Source organism: Myxocyprinus asiaticus, chromosome 11 (genome assembly GCF_019703515.2).
Source record: "Myxocyprinus asiaticus isolate MX2 ecotype Aquarium Trade chromosome 11, UBuf_Myxa_2, whole genome shotgun sequence".
NCBI classification, from domain to species: Eukaryota; Metazoa; Chordata; class Actinopteri; order Cypriniformes; family Catostomidae; genus Myxocyprinus; species Myxocyprinus asiaticus.
Window position 1 is genome coordinate 11,363,268 of NC_059354.1, and position 21,281 is coordinate 11,384,548.

General features: G+C 40.1%; 1 protein-coding gene across 5 annotated transcripts in view; it reads left to right on the plus strand.

Moving 5' to 3' along the window:
* The window catches only part of LOC127448554 (diacylglycerol kinase eta-like), a 145,624-nt gene that overhangs the window by 119,816 nt on the left and 4,527 nt on the right, over positions 1-21,281 (plus strand). For 4 of the 5 annotated variants that reach the window (XM_051711186.1, XM_051711185.1, XM_051711187.1 and 1 more), the window contains 7 exons: positions 10,689-10,802; positions 10,929-11,063; positions 11,856-12,122; positions 13,742-13,834; positions 14,487-14,606; positions 16,350-16,455; positions 20,251-20,381. In XM_051711186.1, coding sequence (XP_051567146.1) covers positions 10,689-10,802; positions 10,929-11,063; positions 11,856-12,122; positions 13,742-13,834; positions 14,487-14,606; positions 16,350-16,455; positions 20,251-20,381 — 966 coding nt within the window. The remainder of the gene's footprint in view (positions 1-10,688; positions 10,803-10,928; positions 11,064-11,855; positions 12,123-13,741; positions 13,835-14,486; positions 14,607-16,349; positions 16,456-20,250; positions 20,382-21,281) is intronic. The other variant, XM_051711188.1, reaches the window with a different exon arrangement.

Below are 21,281 nucleotides of genomic sequence, written 5' to 3' on the forward strand. Positions count from 1 at the left end.
CGATAGTGCCTTACACCTCACCGGATTTGCGAAGCACACAAAGAGATTTTCAGATCATCTTAAGCTCTGCGTCTTATTCAGATATAAACATCCTCTCACTTTCAACTGCTTTTATTTTTCAGCAGACTTAATATGTGTAAATCCGACCATCACCCCTGGTGAGACAAAACCGCAACTTGTCAGTGAAGAGCACTTTTTGCCAGTCCTGTCTGGTCCAGCGAAGGTGAGTTTGTGCCCATAGGCGACGTTGTTGCGGGTTAAGTCTGGTAAGGACCTGCCTTACAACAGGCCTACAAGCCCTCAGTCCAGCCTCTCTCAGCCTATTGCGGACAGTCTGAGTACTGATGGAGGGATTGTGTATTCCTGGTGTAACTTGGGCAGTTGTTGTTGCCATTCTGTACCTGTCCCGCAGGTGTGATATTAGGATGTACCAATCTTGTGCAGGTGTTGTTACACGTGGTTTGCCACTGCAAGGATGATCAGCTGTCCTTCCTGTCTCCCTGTAGCACTGTCTTAGGCATCTTACAGTACGGACATTGCAATTTATTGCCCTGGCCACATCTGAAGTCCTCATGCCTCCATGCAGCATGCCTAAGGCACGTTCACGCAGATGAGCAGGGACCCTGGGTATCTTTCTTTTTGTTTTTCAGAGTCTGTAAAAAGGTCTCTTTAGTGTCCTAAGTTTTATAACTGTGGCCTTAATTGCCTACCGTCTGTAAGCTGTTAGTGTCTTAACGACCGTTCCACAGGTGCATGTTCATTAATTGTTTATGGTTCATTGAACAAGCATGGAAAACAGTGTTTAAACTCTTTACAATAAAGATCTGTAAAGTTATTTGGAGTTTTACAAAATGATCTTTAAAATACAGTGTCCTGAAAAAGGGATGTTTCTTTTTTTGCTGAGTTTATTTGCAATGCCCTCACCGGACATAAGTGATGCAAGTTGTCTTTGTTTGATGATCCAAATGGAGGAGGGTAGAATGCTTGAATTTCTGTTTCTGTATATGAATAGCCAGGTTTAATCACCTTGGGAACCTTGGGTGTAAAGTGACCTTGGAGAAATTTTATGTGAACCTGATACATGCAGGGTTAATTGAAAATGCATGCAACTCACCGATACGCTTCACAGTGGTCAGAGCAAGCAATAAAACTTCTTATATGACTTGCTTATATGAGACAATATTTATATCTGCTTCCTTCAATGGTTCAAATGGAGCTTCCCCGAATGCTTCTAAAACCAAAGATAAATCCCATGATGGTAACATGAATTTAACGAAGAAGGCGCACACCAATCATTAATATGCATATGATATGATGTGTATCTACTGACTTGTCATTAAACCCTACATGGCAAGATGAAATAGCTGCCAGGTAGACCTTGATAGTAGAGAATGCCTTCCCCTCATCCAGCATCTCTTGAAGAAAAGTGAGAATGTCTGGTACTAAGGAAAGAAATGGCACTATTTGTTTCTCCTGGCACCATACCTCAAATCTCCTCCACTTTATCTCGTACAGAGACCTAGTGGATCCTGCTCTCCTCTCACAGGCCAAACCCAGAGATTCCACCTCTGTGGATGTGGGTGGAAGATCATCCCTCTCGCGAGATAGAGGAGGTCTCTGCACTGAGGAAGGCGTCATGGGTTTGAATATAGCAGCTGAATTATTTCTGCTGTCCATGGCCTCCCTGGTCATAACAGAGCAATTAAAAGTACCATCCCCTTGAGTGGAGAGGATAAGACTGACTGGTGGAAAAGCATACAGCAGAGTCTTTGGCCAGGGATGCACCAGTGAATCTACACCTAATGGAGCATCCTGTTCCTTCAGTAAGAAGAACAGTGGACAATGCGCATTTTCCCTTGAGGCGAACAGATGTACGGCCGCCTGGCCATATCTGTCCCATATCTGCTGTACCATGTCTTGGTAGAGCCTCCATTCTCCTGGTTGAGGGTTTCCCCTTGACAACAGATCCGGCCCGATATTCAACAGGCCTTGAACGTGTATCGCTCTGATAGATAGCAGGTGTTTCTTGCTCCATAACAACAATTTTCTTGCCAGGGCATGTAGATGCCTCGAGTGAGTGTCTCCCTGCCTGTTTATATATGCAACAACTGTCATGTTGTCTAATCTGATCAACACATGACAGCCTCGTATTTGAGTGAGGAAATGTCTGAGTGCCAAGGACACCTTGATGAGCTCCAGACAGTTTATATGCATCAGTCTGACCGTCCTCCCCCATATTCCATTCACAAGACGTCCCTCCATGACTGCTCCCCAGCCATGGGAGGATGCGTTGGTAGTGACAACTTTGCGGTCTGATATCATGCCCATTGTCATCCCCTCCTTCAGAAGGTTCCTGTCTCACCAGACGCCCAGAGTCACTGGGCTGATACACGCACCCTCGTGCGTAGATGTCTGGAGGGATTCAATTTCAGAGAAGTCACCCATCTCTGAAAATCCCTCATAAACAACAGTCCCAATGCACTATTGCTATAACAGATGCCATAAGACCTAGCAGTTTTAGACACAGGTGAAAAGAGTCTATTTTTCCCAGACGAAACTGATCCTCACTGTTCCACAGATTTATTCTTCTCTGTTCAGACAGGGATGTCCGATAAGTTACAAAGTTTAGATTTAACCCCAGGAACACAATCAATTGTTAACGAGCTCTTCCTCTGTTTCACCACGAATCCCAGAGCATTCAAATGTGCCAATACGGTCATCGTATGCACTTCTGCCATTTCTCTTGACCTGGCACAAATTAACCAATAATCAAGATAGAATTCTCATGCCTTGTTGTCTTAACGGTGTTAGGGCTGACGGAAGAACTTTGAACTCGTAAGTCATGTCTTCGAATGCAAACCTCAGAAATTGTCTGTGTTGGGGATGAATCTGGAGGTCAAAATATGCATTATTTAGATCGATTGAGGTTAACCAATCTTCCCTCTGTACAGAATGAAGCATGGATTTGTGTGTCAGCATTCTGAATCTGTATTTCCTCAGGTATTTATTTAAAAATCTGAGGTCAAAGATAGGACGGATACCTCCCCCCCTCTTGGGAATGCGAAAGTACCAGCTGAATAACTTTGTGTTTCCTCTGTCGGTACTACTTAAATTATCTTTTTTTTATTTTGTGGATAAACCGAACGGCGATCAAGGATTAGAGGGACCCGAGAACCCAATGGGTTTCAGGCTGGGTTCGGGTCAGTTTTTCAAATAAGACTTCGGGTCGGGTTCGGGTTTGTAATTAATTATTTTTTTTATTTTATCCCCTTTTCTCCCAATTTGGAATGCCCAGTTCCTACTACTTAGTAGGTCCTCGTGGTGGCATGGTTACTCACCTCAATGCGGGTGGTGGAGTATAAGTCTAACCTCCTCGTGGTCGCTATAATGTGGTTCGTTCTCGGTGGGGCACGTGGTGAGTTGAGCATGGTTGCAGCGGTGGATGCGTGAAGCCTCCACACGCGCTGTGTCTCTGTGGCAACGCGCTCAACAAGCCACGTGATAAGATGCGCGGGTTGATGGTCTCAGACGCGGAGGCAACTGGGATTCGTCCTCCATCACCCGGACTGAGGCGAATCACTACGCGACCACGAGGACTTTAAAAGCACGTTGGGAATTGGGCATTCCAAATTGGGAGAAAAAGGGGAAAAATCCAGAGACACCTGCGATCTGTTTCATTCTTTGCACTGCGTCTGGATTGTTTTCAGTACAGTTGTCACAACGATTCAACATTCTAAACAAGTTCAGGCTGCATAGAGGGGACTGTTGCAATGTTTCATATTATTCCGGATTGTTCTGCACCAAGTAAAGTTTCAGCAAGTAAATGGCAAGGCAATGCTTTTTTCCCCTTCTGCTCTAGTGTACTAATGGGTTGCCGTGCCTTGTTAAAACTGTATGTTTACTGTTTCAATACTGTTATGAATGTTTCCTACAGTATATGCTTACATAAAAACAGCCTATTGCAACAGTACTTGCTAGGAGTATAAATTAGATAGGACGCAATTACGGGTTTGGGTCGGGTTCGGCTTAAAATCTGATGGTATTGTTTGGGCCGGGTAGGGTTGGGCCACACGGTCTCAGGTACGAGTTGGGTTTGGGTTTCATTTTAAGGCCCATGCAGACCTCTATCGAGGATCAAGATGGCCCACCAAAGACGCTTCCATTGGTGGCATATGAGACCTGACCCTCTCCTCCATACCTGCCATGTCCAGCGAGGAGAAGCCATACACCGGGACTCTAGATGAAATTGGTCTCTCCCAATACTTCTTCAGATCCTCCATGCAGTCCTGGAAAGGTGGGAGTATCTTGATGAGCTACCAGGGTGGTGGGGAGGAGGAATCTCCCATCTAGTCTTGAGCATTTTGCGGCGGGGAGAGCCGTTGGCCAGTTGACACCCAATCTAAACACTGCCCGTCGGCAAGCATCATGCAGAGTTGCATACCCTGCTGCTGATGGTTGTTCCTCCGACCTTGTAAGGTATCTAGATGAATCCGCTTGGGAGACAAACGGATCCTCCTCACCATCGCCATCATCCTCTTTTGACAGCCCTCCTGAAGCAGTGATGGAAACTGAATCATCATCCAGTAGGACTTTCGGGAATGGTCTGATCTCCATTTTGAAGCTGACTGACTCACCAAGCTCATCCGATGGAGTAAGCTGGGCAGCCCAATGTCCATTGCTTCGGTGGATGCCGTCATGTCCCCTCCTTGTAAGGGATCACAACACACATTCTTCATGAACATCACTCTCCTGCGCAGTACTCCAGGTGAGAGTTTGCTGCACTATGTGCAGGAGACCGGTTTGCACCATAATGCTGCCCGGGCGTGCTCTAGGCCCAGACACGCTGGACACATAACGTGTGGATCTCTGGCTGACATAGAAAATCCACACGCTCCAGGACAAGTGCGAGACGGCAGTTTGGTCTTACCAGACTTCTTGGGAGAAGCTATCTTCAACTGATAAGTTGAGATCTAATTTTAAATTTATATTGCTTGGTTAAGCGTTTTCTGATTTCTTCAGTACAACTCTTGTTTTACTTGGCTTAATGTCCTACAACAAGTGGTAAGATATGTAGGATGCCATTTTGGGCCAGTGCTACTGATTATGCAGGGAAGGGGCCGGGCTTCCCTGGTGCACTGGCGAGCAGCCTGTTAGGCGTGATTGCATAGGGCTTCATGGATAATTACGCAAGAGGCGTGTCCCATAGTAAGATTTCGAACAAGTCAACCGTAAAATAACCTTTTGAACCTGGTGTGACACAGATCTTTGTTCACAACAAGTGGCCTTTTGGGAGCTGGTTTGTTTTAGCTCACATGGTCTCGTTTTCTTTCCTATCTACAGACTCAGAAAGAGATTACGTTTGGACAATGTTTATAAGATTTTGTTACTAGGGATATGAGTGAGTAATGTACTAAGCGAGTACTAGTGATGTCAATTTTCAGACGTTTTCATAATCGATCGTCATGGAAGTTAACGATCAATTAATCGTTAATGTTAATACCGCAAAACGGACGTGCATGTAGCCTATTCTTTAAATATAATTAAAGTTATTACACTTAGAAATTAAAGTATTGGCATTTTCCTCTTAAAATATTCTTAGTTTAGTGTATTAGTAGGAATTAGTGAACTATTTAATTACTGTTAGTAATAATTTGTATACAAGATATACTGTATTACCTGTATACATTTGAGTTCATTAAAACTTCACATTGTGGACCGTGGGATATTTCGGACCATATTTCGGAAAAAAATGTATTCGAAATTAAGTCAAATCATAACATGCTGCGTAATCACAGTAGCCTGCATAACATCAAAGTCTTTATAGTAAGTCAGTCCACTGGTAGCCATCTTTGGAATGTTCCCGGGAGGATATTTCCAACATATACAAAGAACATATTTCAAATCAGCAGTAAAATCTGACAATGCTGGTATCATAAATTATGCTTCATGACCTCATAGTACACGAAAAAATTAAATTTCCCCGGCTTGTTTAGCTAATGCGCATGCGCGTTCTCGAGATGATTGACAGGTGATGTCTGTATCTAAAAGGTGATTGACTCTTTTACCTGTAAGGCAGGATTTCCTTTCTACATCCATTGACCGTTGGGTGCTAGATCTCCTTGGTTAAGCATTCCAATTTTTCATAGTAATTTTAATAGAAGTGGCCTGTCTCTGCTAAATATTCTCTGGCCTGCTTCATCTTCATCTGTACGTCGCCTTGTATGCCGAGATTACGTGACATAATACAGCGCGCAAGTGCCCTCTAGCAAGGAGTGACTGTATAGACAGCCTTATCAATGTCTGCTGGCATGATTACTGAACGCATTTGTCATGAAATTAATTAATTGACAATTAATAAGCTTAATTGATCAAATTATTAACAAAGATTAATCGATTATCAATTCATCATTAGCATCCCTAGCGAGTACTCATTATGTACCAGCTATTCGACTATTAAAAACACTACTCAAATATCGCAAATTGACTATTCTGTGCTCCTTTGCTGGCCGTAGGCAACAATGAATTATGCTGTTTCCTGAATCTCTTGCCAAATCTCACAATTACAGTTGAGTGTATTGGGGGACGCTATAAATATATGTCCTCAATATGTTGAGAGATGATGGCGTGTGCTTATGGCATGTGCTAATATTTTGATTCCTGTTAAATTCTACTCAATTAATATATTTGGTTGTTGTTAAGAGTCATGTATACCAACGGATGAGGATCTGCTTTTATGGTGAAAAAAGAAAATATGCATTGGCACAAGAAACTCTAAATATTGTCGCCTTTATATAGAACAGAGGTGCCCAAATGTTTTCCTACGAAGGGCCAAAAATCCAACTTGACTGAGGGCCGTGGGCCGAAAGTAAACGTTGCATTATAACAAACTCCAGGCCTGAAATTCATTTTACACGGCTCATATGGGGGGCATTGTTTACCTTTACAAAAGTCAAAAGTCAACCTTGTGATGCTGTCATCCTTTTATGTCAAATACTTTCATTGAAACAATTAATTCCATTTTAAAATGGCATGTTTCAATAATTACAAAATTGCATGATCTCTACATTGCATAATGTGCATTGCTACTGAAACAAAACTTTTTTCTCATTCACATATTTCCAAATGTTATGGCTATTAAATTATGCAAAAATAACAATGAACATCAGAGATATGATTCATACACCAAAAGTGGTTAATGTTCTGTAAAATTATTATTGTATCAATAATAATGTTTTATTTAACATCATGGCTATTTAACACATCCAGATATTATTTTTGTTAATATTATTATTAAGTATATTGTGCATTTGGTATTTTTAGTGCGGGAGCACAACACCGAACTGATGTGGAGCCTCAGAAGTGAAGTGTCCGTCTGTGCTCGTTTATGGCGCGAGCATCCGCCACAGACTCAGCAACATCTGCACAACGGACGGCACACAACAAATAATGTTTTGCAAAAATGTAAATGAAGATCGCGATGGGTATATTTGGAACTATATCAGATTGCAGGGGAATTTTTTTTGCCCAGAGCCTCCATTAATTTCCAACCCTGGATGGAACTAGAGATGGAGATGAGAGATGGAACAGGTGTTTAAGTGTCTTTCTTCACCATGCAGCTGTACATTACACAAATCATTTTTGCTATTTCTGCCTCTCTTGCAAATGTGTTGCATTATGAATAATGAGTGAGCGCCAAGATATTAAAGACGTTCACCATCACGCGCTTGCAATGTTAACAGCTTTGTTGATTCTAAACGGGAACAATATACTTTTATCGTGTCGCTCACTGTCGAATTAACAGGTTTAGAAATGTTTATACATCTGAAACATTTTAAGTTCAGTAACTATGTGACAAAGCACTTCCTCGCTGCGCATGCTTTCACTAAATTCAACAAGTGCTCAAGGTGCTGCTGTCAGCTACAAGAGAGAGAAAGTGAGAGACAAAGCGGATTTACTCGTGCAGCTTCTGGAATTAGAGTTTGATACAAAAACAAGTTTATTGATTTGATTTGTTCATCTGTATCTATTGGTTTACTAATTCGCAGCTGCACTGTAAAGTGAATAAAAGTGTGAGGGAATTTTCCACATTATGAATGCGGAACAAGCAGGAATGATTAAAATTGTGCGCAATACCAACAATCCTGCACCGAATTTCAGGCTCTTCATACAGCATTATATTAATATATGAAAGTTGTCCTGGTTCCCCTCCTTTATGATTTCATTATACAAAAAACAAAAAAACAAAAATCTCTGCAATCTGCTAAATTAATGCAATGAAAAGCTGTGTCAATACCATTTTTATTGTCTCCCCCCCTCTTGTCATATACAGCAAGGTGGGCCAAATCAAAAGGTCATCACAGGCCAACTTTGACCCGTGGGCCCTGGTTTGGGCATCTCTGATATAGAGTTTATGTATTTGCCCTATATATTACCCAAATGGCGTCAGTATAATTTTTTCAAAATTGTTTTCTATTTAAGCTCCGGGTGAGTGCAAATTATTTGAACTATTAATACAATACTTCATTTTATTAATGCAAATTGTTTAGTTTTTTGTTTTTTTTTTCTAAAAGATAATCATAGGTGAAGTTAGCTAATTTTAAAACCATTATTGTTAACGTTTGTGAATAAAACTAAATAAAAAATATCATGCACGTACAGTGGATCCGGAAAGTATTCACAGCGCTTCACTTTTTCCACATTTTGTTTTGTTATGTTATAGCCTTATTCTAAAATGGATTAAATTCATTATTCTCCTCAAAATTCTACAAACAATACCCCATAATTACAACGTGAAAGAAGTTTGTTTGAAATCTTTGCAAATGTATTTAAAATAAAAACGAAAAAAAAAAAAAAATTACATAAGTATTCACAGCCTTTGCTCAATAATTTGTTGAAGCACCTTTGGCACCAATTACAGCCTCAAGTCTTTTTGAGTATGATGCTACAAGCTTGGCACACCTATTTTTGGGCAGTTTCTCCCATTCTTCTTTGCAGGACCTCTCAAGCTCCATCAGGTTGGATGGGGAGCGTCGGAGCACAGCCATTTTCAGATCTCTCCAGAGATGTTCAATCGGGTTCAAGTCTGGGCTCTGGCTGGGCCACTCAAGGACATTCACAGAGTTGTCCCGGAGCCACTCCTTTGTTATCTTGGCTGTGTGCTTAGGGTTGTTGTCCTGTTGGAAGATTAACCTTCGCTGAGGTCCAGAGCGCTCTGGAGCAGGTTTTCATCAAGGATGTCTCTGTATATTGCTGCATTCATCTTTCCCTCGATCCTGACTAGTCTCCCAGTTCCTGCCGCTGAAAAACATCCCCACAGCATGATGCTGCCACCACCATGCTTCACTGTAGGGATGGTATTGGCCAGGTGATGAGCGGTGCCTGGTTTCCTCCAGACATGACGCTTGCCATTCAGGCCAAATAGTTCAATCTTTGTTTCTCATGGTCTGAGAGTCCTTCAGGTGCCTTTTGGCAAACTCCAGGTGGGCTGTCATGTGCCTTTTACTGAAGAGTGGCTTCCGTCTGGCCACTCTACCATACAGGCCTGATTGGTGGAGTGCTGCAGAGATGGTTGTTCTTCTGGAAGGTTCTCCTCTCTCCACAGAGAAATGCTGGAGCTCTGTCAGAGTGACCATCGGGTTCTTGGTCACCTCCCTGACTAAGGCCCTTCTCCTCCGATCGCTCAGTTTGGCCAGGCTTCCAGCCCTAGGAAGAGTCCTGGTGGTTCCAAACATCTTCCATTTACAGATGATGGAGGCCACTGTGCTCATTGGGACCTTCAATGCTGCAGAAATAGTTCTGTACCCTTCCCCAGATCTGTGCCTCGATACAATCCTGTCTCGGAGGTCTACAGACAATTCCTTGGACTTCATGGCTTGGTTTGTGCTCTGACATGCACTGTTAACTGTGGGACCTTATATAGACAGGTGTGTGCCTTTCCATATCATGTCCAATCAACTGAATTTATCACAGGTGGACTCCAATCAAGTTGTAGAAACATCTCAAGGATGATCAGTGGAAACAGGATGCACCTGAGCTCAATTTTGAGTGTCATGGCAAAGGCTGTGAATACTTATGTACAAGTGATTTTTTTCGTTTTTTATTTTTAATAAATTTGCAAAGATTTCAAACAAACTTCTTTCACGTTGTCATTATGGGGTATTGTTTGTAGAATTTTGAGGAAAATAATGAATTTAATCCATTTTGGAATAAGACTGTAACATAACAAAATGTGGAAAAAGTGAAGCGCTGTGAATACTTTCCGGATGCGCTGTATCATTCAATTTTATTTTTAGCCTACATTTGAATTGATACAGGTAATCAATTACTTGTTTTTTGTTTATTAGAGTACTCCAATACAAAATTACTCGATAATGCCCATCCCTACATAAGGGTAGAATGCTTAGATGCTTGTGATCTTGGGCAGGACATTCAAGGGACCTAGTCCAAAAAACATAATTCAATTCCACTAAGTATTTTCCAAGCTGGAAGAGAAGTTATAGAGTTAATTAAACAGTATAATGTTACAAGAGCCAGTGTTTAAACTTTTCGGGGAATCAACCTATTGTACTAAAGGCTTAATTAGTAGTTGTCTCCGCATATTAAGCCGGGATTGGAGAAGAAAGTGCAAACAACAAAAAGAATACAAATAATTTTTTCAGTGTTTTTGCTTTTTTTTTTTTTTTATGCAGATATTTTGTGCCCCTTCATTTGATGATAAAATCTTGGAAGTGGTGGCTGTGTTTGGTAGTATGCAAATGGCCGTCTCAAGGGTGATTAAACTGCAGCATCACCGTATTGCACAGGTAACCACGCATCACACGAATGATACTCATGTGTAAAGTATGTGGTTCGTGGTGATGGAGTGTGTAGTTTAAATCACAACCAACCTAATTTAAAGTCTAATCTCCATCTTACCTCAACCCTGCCAGTGTCGCACGGTGAAGATCACCATTTTAGGAGATGAAGGCATGCCTGTGCAGGTGGATGGAGAGGCCTGGATTCAACCTCCTGGAGTCATCAAGATTCAACACAAGAACCGTGCTCAGATGCTGACAAGAGACCGGGTAAGTGTTTCTAGAACACAGTCGATATTTATCACCACATGAATACTTTAAAGAAATAGTTTATCCCAAAATAAAAATTGTTCATCATTCCTATCCAGTATTATTTTCTCTCAAACACAAAAGAAGATCTGAAGCAGAATCCCGAGCTTCTGGTTTCTATACATGGAAAGTGGAATCCTAATAACAAATACGAATTCCTAATTTTTACTGCCAAGCTCCAAAAAGTACCAAAATTCCATAAAAGTCACCTATATGGCATTTGCTCCAAGTCTTCTAAAGCCATACAATAACTTTGTGTGATGAAAAGACCAAAATTTAAGATGGTGTTCACTGATATTCTTCCCCTCTGCCGTCACTCTCAAATCGAATTTGCGGTTGTGTGTTTTCAAGCTAGCCATGACTCGATTGGCCATGTGAAATGCGAGAACCAGTGGCATTTGGTGTCCGTGATGTCAAACTAGCGCATTGTGTCTTAAGGCACATTTTTAATTGAACAGAAGCACAAATGAGATTTAAGAGGTCTAGCAAAGGGGAAGATCAGTGAATGACGGCTTGAAATTTCGGTCTGTTCCTCACACCAAGCTATTATATGGCTTCAAACGACTTGTAATATTGTGCACGAGTCATTTGGACTTCTTTTTATGATGTTTTTTTGTACTCTTTGGTGCTTGACTGTGTAAATTACCATCCACTTTCACTGAATGGAAAACAGAAGCTGACATTCTGCCTTGCATCTCGTTTTCATCTCAAAGGGAACCTCTTGGGGGGTCTTGTCTTTGTTTTTCAATAAAGGCATTTGAAAACACGTTGAAGTCTTGGGAGGATAAACTGAAGTATGACAAGCCTCCTCTGAGGCCACACCTGTATTCTCAGCAGTCTGTGGATCTGGCCACAGAGGAGGAGGCCTCGCTCATCCAGATGTGTGCTCGAGCCACTGAAGATCTCATTACCAGGATTTGTGAGGCTGCCGAAAACTGCCAACTCCTTGAGCAGGAGCTCGCCCACGCTGTCAATGCCTCCTCCCATGCTGTCAACAAAACACATCCCAAGTTTCCTGAGGTGAGAGTGCTATCAGCACTTAAGGAATTTTTACACCAAGTCTGATGCAACTGAAGTTTTTCACACAAAACTATTAACAGATTTGAGTCTGGTGCTAAATTTTCACCACTCTCTGAAAAACGTTTGGATACCTGTGTTCATTGTTCATCCTACATACAATTCAAAATTGACCTAGCCTGCAGAAAAGACCAGCTTAGACTGGTTTATGATAGTAAGTGCTGGTTTGGTGCTGGTCTACCTGTCTTTTCAACAGGATAGCCTCCGAATAAAACAATGACAGATCACAGTACAAAATTTCAGGCTCAGCGCCCTATTTTAAGAGTGCTAATCGCAGCACTCTCCGATAAGTCATACTGTATGTGCAAAGTCAGTGAGCATGGCCATTAAGTTTTGTTATTTTCACGCAAGCATGAGCTAAGCCTAGGCACAAGTGGGTTTGGTGAAAATTGCGTGTGCAAAGTGCTAATGGGCTGGATCAAGTGCAATTAATTTGCAAGGTTCTTCTCCAGCACTGTCTGCATCCTGTTTATATAGTGTAAATGGGCTGTATGCAATGAATTAGAAGGACACAAATATAGACTTACATTCTTTTGTGCAGTAACTGCAGCATCTTTGTTGAATGTCAGGCATATTACCATGACAGTAACACGCTCCTTTTATATGCATGGAAAATCTGGTTCTCATCAGGATTTGGATGTAGGCTCCGTTAAATTATAGAGAATGTACATATTATTAATCAAATAGATCTGCTGACACACAAGTCATGGCTAGTTTTAACAGTGATTGTATCGGCTTCATGGATTGTATACCATGCACTTCACCTCTACCAGTCGATTTTACTTTAAAAATTACATTTGTTTATTTAAACATGAGAAACTTATACCAAACATATTTCTAAATTCAAATTACATTTCAAACTAAACAAAAATATAATTAAAATAATATAATTTACCACTTGATTGTACAATACACCCACAGTTTGCAAGCATACACCGACAGACAGCGCAAACACTCCCACCCACGGCCACTTGTACTTTGCGCTGGCACAAAAACTGCCTTTAGAAATAGCGCTCTAACGAAAATTAGGTCTTTGCGCGTTGCGCTGCACCTAGTGCAGTTAAGAAAGTAGAGCCCTCAGTGAGAAGGAATAAACAGAGATGCATTGTTTTTTGTGCCAAAATTTTTTATTTGGTGTGAATAGTCCTCATGTTTCCAACTTCCAACAAAGACCCAATGGAATGGCATGGTATTAGGTGGGACATTTTCATTCTAGAGAGCATTTAATTGGACAAACAATTGATAACCCTGTGAATGCAAGATGAGTCATCCTGTACTCTAAAAAAATAAATAAAATGATTATCTACTAAAAGATCATTTTGTCAACTTTTATTAATACACTAGCATATAGTTGACCTCAAAGCTAATAGACATAGACTTAAAGACACAAAACTCTAGTTTTGATTTTATGTATGTAAGTTAGTCTCATATTCTGAACACAGGCTTAAAGCTCTGGTACTGTTGGTCATAGATGAATTCTCATGCCTATCACATTGACATAAAGTGCATGACTCTGTTGATTTGAGAGATGACTGATTATCCATGCCATCTGTTCTCGTCAGAGCCTGACAAGAAACACTGCCATCGAGGTGGCCAGCAACGTGAAGGCCCTGCACAATGAGACTGAGTCTATGCTAGTAGGACGGGTGCCATTGGTGAGTTTGCAGTGAAAATGATCTCAATTCAATGATTCAGCCTTTTCCATTCACCTTTTCAAGAAAGTAAGTATGTATGTATGGTGCTATCCCTGCTTAAACAACATGCATACCAAGCTGGTAACCATCATATCAACAATCTCAGACTGTGCTTAAACTGCTTGTCATCTTTGCCAAGATGCCAAAACCAGATTTCAAAAGGAACTCAAGCATTACTCATCAAATTCTGTCAAGACCAAATAGCCTGCCCTATGCTTTTTGCATTAACTTATAGGTCTACACTCTTACTGTATGTCAACAAAAATTATCCAATTTTGTTTCTTTTTTTTAATCGTTTATCCTAAATAAAATTGTGGCTAAACATTTTAGATAAATTAATATTCTCTAAGTCTCCTGGGCTATGAAAGAGCACCCCCCAAGAGCTACAATTTACCTCTGTGTCTCCCTCTTTAGATTTCTTGACCAGTTTAACCAGCAAGACTCCCTTAGTCAACCTGAATAACCATGCTGGTCAACCAGTTTAACCAGCTAAGTTTGGCTAGGCTATTCCACCAGCACAAAACCTTGAAATGTATTCTGGTCTTAGCCTGTCTTGTTAGCAGGGATGGCTTTGATAGGGCACTCCATATAAGCTTTGAGTGTCTCTCTGCAGCAACTGGATCCTCCACATGAAGAGCTGCTGTCCAGTGCACTGCAGAGTGTGGAGGTGGAATTGGGCAAGCTGGCTGAGATCCCCTGGCTCTATCACATCTTACAGCCCAATGACGAGGAGGTGAGAACATACTACAGAAAATCTTGAAACTGTGGCTGAGAGAATAAGTAGTAACAAAACGAATATATCTCTCAAAATTTGCTTATATCCATGAAAAATTTAATGTACATTGATATTAGAGGCCATATTTTATAAGTGCCACATCTTAATTGCAGTGGTAAGTGATGTGCCATACACTTAAAGTCAGTGGGCATGGCCAAGGACATTTGATATTTACACACAAGTATGTGCTAAGTCTATAAGCAAGTGGGCTGGCAAAATCGGGAGCACAAAGCGCAAGCGATTTATAAGACGTTAGTAGCTAGAGTAAATGGGCTGTACGTAGGTGCAGATTTATTTTATTGCAGCTGGGTGTCCTGAACAATCGAGAGGAAACAGGATGTGATACCTACTGACTAGGGAAGGATAATACTTATTGTGGTGAAATTTTACGTTTTTATAACTGGTAAGAGAAGGATTCAGACTAAAACAAAAATAAATTAGTGATAATCGCATATTAGATTTGTTCAAAATTAAGATTGAAAGGCTCACTGCAACAGCAGTTTTCACCAAAAATGAAGAAAGAAGAAAGTAAAAATGCCGTAAATCTTTATAAGCATGGAAAAGGTGGTGCTCGTTAGGACTTATTGGACAGAGGCTCTGTTAAATTATAGAGAATAGAAGTATTTTTAATCATATTGCATATTACAGCATCATGTATTAACTGCAATTTTCAGGGACATAATTTGTTGTTCCACTATATTTTCAGAGTTTGGACAAGAACTTTATTACCATCTGTTGGTGGGATCTCGAAACTGCAAATGTAGGACCTGAGTTTAGACTTTGCACCGAGAATAGACGTGGTTCAAGGATGTCTTAACACAATTACCTATTTCTTGGGAAAATAGCAAATTGCGCTTTGCGCCACTTCATCCATACAATGCACCCACAGTTTGCGGGCATACACCCACAGATAGCGCAAACACTCCGACCCACGGCCACTTGCGCTTTGTGCTGGCACAAACATTTTTCTTAGAATTAGAGCTCTCACAAAAATTGGATAAGACGTAGCACACGGTCGTTGCACGTAGCGCCTAGCGGGATTCACAAAAATAGAACTCTAGATCTGAGCAATATTTTTCCGTCTTTTGACGACATCAATACACATTGCGATATTTATTTATTTTCTGTAAAATGACTTAAAAGAGTGTTTGTTTGTTTTTTCAGAAAAAAAAAAAAAATTTATCAACCAAACAGCCATTATTGCTAAGTAAATTGAAAGTAAAATATATTAAGTAATAAAGAAATAAACTGAAATAAAAAAAAGAAATAAACAAAATAAAAATAAATTAAATAAAAATAAATGCGTGAAGTAAAATACAGTAACTAAAATAAGCAATAACAAGTTTTAATAAGCAAGACATGTTTTCCACTATCCACAAGAATATGTAAAAATTTTAATTTATATTTAGATTCACTTGGAGAGCTGAACTGATTCCTGGAAATTAATTGATCTTACCAACTTTGCTGCTGCTGTTTTTTTGTTTTTTTTTTACTTAAGTTTAAAGACAATAAAGACACTTTTAAAACACCTGTCTTAACACACATTCTCTCAAGTCGAGAGAAAAGGAAGGACTTCGAGATGATATGATGATATGAATGCTATGCTCTTTTCAAAACATAACTTAATTAAAGCAAATATGAACTATGAAGTGTCTTGCACCCCCTTGACTTTAAGACTGATGGTCTTTTTCTTTAAAATAGGATCACTCACTGGAGTACGGAAAGAGAAACAGTAGGACTGGCATGTTCCGCATGGTGCCAAAGTTCAAGAAGGAGAAATTCCCCAAGAAATTCAGCCCACAGTCAGGTAAGAGTGTGTTTGTGTGTGTTGTTCAAACATCTTCACATGAGAGGTACAATAAAATCATGGATGCCTCAAAAGTTTTACGTTGTTTTATGATTTGATTGAGACTGTGACAGTAATGCAGAAGAGTAGGATATGGAGACTGAACTGTTCTCTTTTTTCTGTAAAAAACATGATTATTCGTGATTGTTGACAACGTGAGTTGAAATGTTAATGGAAGTGATGTCAGATCTCTGAAGCTCATCAAGGCACTGAGACACAGAGCTTCATACATCATCTACATCCTCTTAGTTTTCTCTGTTCTGTGATGTCAAACCCAATCATACATGAGCACCCCTGCCCTCCTCTGGTCATGATGTTGTCATGTGAGTCAGAAACAGTCCATGTGTCTACACATGAACAGCAGGCACAAACCAAGGTGTCCCACACAGAAGGATAACAGTCCCACAGCTGCAGACCCAAACACTTTTGTATTCCATATGTGCTACTTTTTCATTAGTTCAATGTAATTGAACCTCCAAACGGAATTGCAAAAATAAAACATTGTTTTCGAAACAGCTTTCTGTAAACACCCCCCATCTGTCGCCCCCAACTTGCGCCATTGGTCGAGTCAATATTATTGTCCCTCTTGAGGCAGGTTGCTCAAAAAAAACAGAGGAATTTTCATAGCCCCACAGAGACACAGTGTTTATAGTTTTCAAGAAATTGAACGTCTGAATGGTTTACTTATAGCTGTCTCTGCACATTAAGCTGCAATATTAGAAAGTTTTTTTTAACACTGAAAAGTTATATACTTCAGCTTTAAAGTCGAAGTTTGTAATTTATGCAATGCTAGTGGCATTGAACGGAATTGCAAAAATAATTACTGTTTTCAAACAGGCTTCCCAAACTATTGTTTCATTGTTTGGGCAAACAACTTATTAAAGCTAATCCCACTCCAAAGTCACACCACTGGCTGAGCAAGCACGTTTGACAAAGTTTGGTCCACATTGCAGCTTTTTCTGGCCAAAAACTGCCTACTTACAGTAGGTGAAACGTAATCAGACCAACCACAGTTCATTCTGTCATTTGATGATGTTTAGTGGTGGAATTTTTGTAAAACTGTTGATACCACAATAAAACACCAGCAAGAAATTTCAATAATTGCATAGCAGTGTCTGTCTATGATTGGCTCTGTTCATTCAAGTAAAATTAAATATGTTTACCCAATCCATGGTTTACATTTATGGTCTCTACATATTAAGTTGGAATAGGAGAAGAGTATTTTTTGTTAACAAAAAATAAAAAAACACATACGCTTCACCTTATTGAAATAGACCTGATATGGAGGATTTACTTTCTTATTATTTTTTGTCATCAAGGAAGTCTGTTTTAGTGCATACACTTTTTTCTTTTTCATGGTTGCATGTATACTAGGGCTGCACAATATGGAGGAAAAATATGATATGCGATAAGTAACTGCATAATGCGATAATCTATATGCGATGCGAAAATCCTATGACGACGTCATCGGAGCGGATGGAACATGGGACCCCTACAACCCAAATATACTAAAGTTTATTGGGTGGGAAAAGGACATATATGCCAGAGATCACAATAATAGTTCCAAATTGCATTTAGACTGTGTTTAATATACTGTTTTACCATTTGCTGCATATCCACAAATGTGACGGACTCCCATCATTTGAGTCAGAAGTCGTTTTTGGAGAACCAGGGACTAAAAATGGTTCAAGGAACGAAAACCAAAAATGAACAAACTTTTTTGCAGAATGTGATCAAAATGGGAACAAAGTGATTTTAAATTGTTCCAGAGTGAAAACTTTATTTTTAAATGCTGGTAACCGGTTATAACTGGTTAATCTCATTCCGATAGTTTTTTCATGGAACAAAAGGCCAAAGGTTTTTCACAGTAATGTTTTTGTACTACACCACTTCATGTTGCCCGTAAAAATGAAACATGTGCTTTGATCCTGAAGGAAACTGCTGCATCACACATTTCTTTGCCTAATTGCCCGTTGTGGATGTCGCATTCTGTGAATGAAGACCTTTTTAAGAACTATGAATAATTACTACATGTACATGTACAGCTAATCCAGGTACAAGGAAAACATTATTAGAGGTAAAAAGTACTTTTCTCAGTTGTTTCCAAATATTCACTGAATTACTGTTAAATATGATGCTGTAATACAGATTTGATGCTGTCGGGTTTTGACTGAGAAGCATATCTGTAATTAAAATTATACTTACAGTAACTGTTAATTAACTGTATGCTTGTTATGATTTCTATGCTGATTAATCCTTCGCACAGAAAAAATTTAATTGCTTATTTTCACTTATTTTGGTGAGGCAAGTGTCTATTTTGGGCTTGTTTTTCCAGACCAGGTTGCTTGTTTCTCTTGCAAGATCTGGCAACACTGCAACTGGTATTTCACCAACCCCTTAGTGCAGAGTACTGTCATTTTAAAAAGAACGTTATTAACCGTTCTTTTATTTTGTTCTAACCGGTAAACATTTGGAAAGGAGGCTGCGGAACTTCTTAACCAGAACGAAAAAATTCTGTTTTTGCACAGAACAAATCAAAATGAAAAACGTTTCGTTTGTAGTCCTGGGAGAAACACTATGTTAGTCTGAGCTTTCAAATTATTTTATAATTTTATCACAAAATTTTACAATAAATGTTGCTTTGATGCTCTTTAACGCTATGTGTGACAGATCATGGTTGCTACCCGTTCAAAAGGAGAGGGGCGCAACACACTCCGACTTATAGCACAAAATAAAAACATGAGAGATCATTAGAGGGGATGTTGAAAGATAGAGTACAACTTACTACATGGAGAAAATGCGCCTGTGCACACTGCACGCACATATACCACGTGACCCAGTCTGTTCTCTGCAATCTGCCTCACCATAAAAGTATTATCGCAAGCCCTTGCGATATGCATACCGTAATATGTAAATTTGCGATGTTTCTATAAATGCAATATATCGTGCAGCCCTAATATCTAAACACTTAAAGCTGCAGCACGTGTAATTTCTGCACCACTTGCATCACCTAACGCAATTGCAAAATAATAACTGTTTGCTATTGGTCAGATAGTCATGCCCCAAACTCACGCGATTGGTTAAGCCAGTGTTGCTGTTTTGGATGCTCAAAAAAACAGAGCAATATTTTGATAGCACCACAAATCCACATTGTTTTCATTTTTCAGGGAAATCAATCTACTATATTGTATTGTAGGCTGATTTTAAAATGACACACTTCAGCTTTAAACTGAATGCAATTCTGCCCTGGTTTTGACATGTATGTCTTTTATGGGGTTAACTCAACAACAGATTGAAGTGTAATATGCTATCTCAACTCTAAAGCATGACATTAGCTGTTCGGTGCTTCGGCCTGGGAATCAGCCAACAGATACGTGTCACAGCTCAGGACATTAGAGCGTTAGGTTGCACAGGCTTAAGCCTCCCATTCCCTCCTCCTCTTCTCCCTCCTGTCTCTTTGTTTGCTCTTCATGGGATGCTGGTGGACGTCCCACTGTGATAACCTGCATGCCAGAAACGCTCTGGGTGTGCCAGTGACCAGAGACCCGTGCCAAACCAAACCTGTTTAACCCTCTCTTTGCCAGCTGCTGCCGCCACTTCTCTGTGTCTTCCCTTTTCTTTCTTTTGATCGGTCCCTTTTTATTTTGTGGTTGTTTTTCATTTGTTCCTTCTTTCGCCTGACCCTGTTTGCTTGTGTCCTGCGAGTGTATGAGGCTTTGGACACTCAAGGGGGCTTCTTGCTCTTGACTTGTGTAGTTCAGAGGTGGGGTACTGAGGAGGTGGCCGCCTGGTTGGAGCAGCTCAGCTTGGGGGAGTACAAAGACACCTTCATCCGCCACGACATCCGCGGCTCGGAGCTCCTGCACCTGGAGAGGAGAGACCTCAAGGTATACACTCAACCCCTTTCTGTGCCTCACAATGTCCCTTCAAACAACCGAATCTCGCTCTTTGATTCTCTCTCTCTCTCTCTGTCTTCTTAACTGTCACCCTGTTTGCTATTTTGTGCTGCACTGCTCTGCTTGGCTTCCTCTGTGTAAGTGTCTTTGGATTTTCACAACTAACTGTCCCTGACGCCCATAGAGTAGAGTCTTAAAGGTATGTTTGCATAACTCAGCTAGGCTTGAAAGATGCAAACAGGGGTTCCAGAGGCACGCAGTGAAGGGAGATGAATGAATGCACCTGCAGAGTGTTGTGACACAGCTCCTTACTGATTTGCCTTTGTTTGTGATGCTCATGAATGCAGTGACAAATGTTTGTGTGTGCAACCTGTGTGTGTGTGTGTGCACTGCAAAAAATTCATTTTCTTTATTAGTATTTTTGTCTTGTTTTTCAGACGAGTTAGGTTTACCCCACTGGCAATTTTCTTGTCTTGTTTTAAGTGTAAATGTCACAGAAATGTTTAATCTTGATACAAGAAAAAGAGAATATGCCAATGGGGCATACTATATTAATTTATTTAACTTAATTTATTTTAACTGAAGTTATATTCTCTGAAAACAAGTTTTAATATCTTACATAATTTTGCTTCTCAAATGAATTTATCTTGTTTAAAAGATGTCAAGATACTTTTATGGGAAACAAGACAAAAACACTGATTAAAACAATTATTTTTGCAGTGGGTGATTTGGTGAATGCTTTAAGCAAGCAGGTCCTGTTTACAACTGGTATTAAAAACCGCCTCGGGCAGAGTCCAAAATTAAGGTGCAAAAATGCCCCTGAAATTTAAATTGTTGAGGCAAAAAAATGCCCTTGAAATGAATTATATATATATATATAATTTCTTTTTT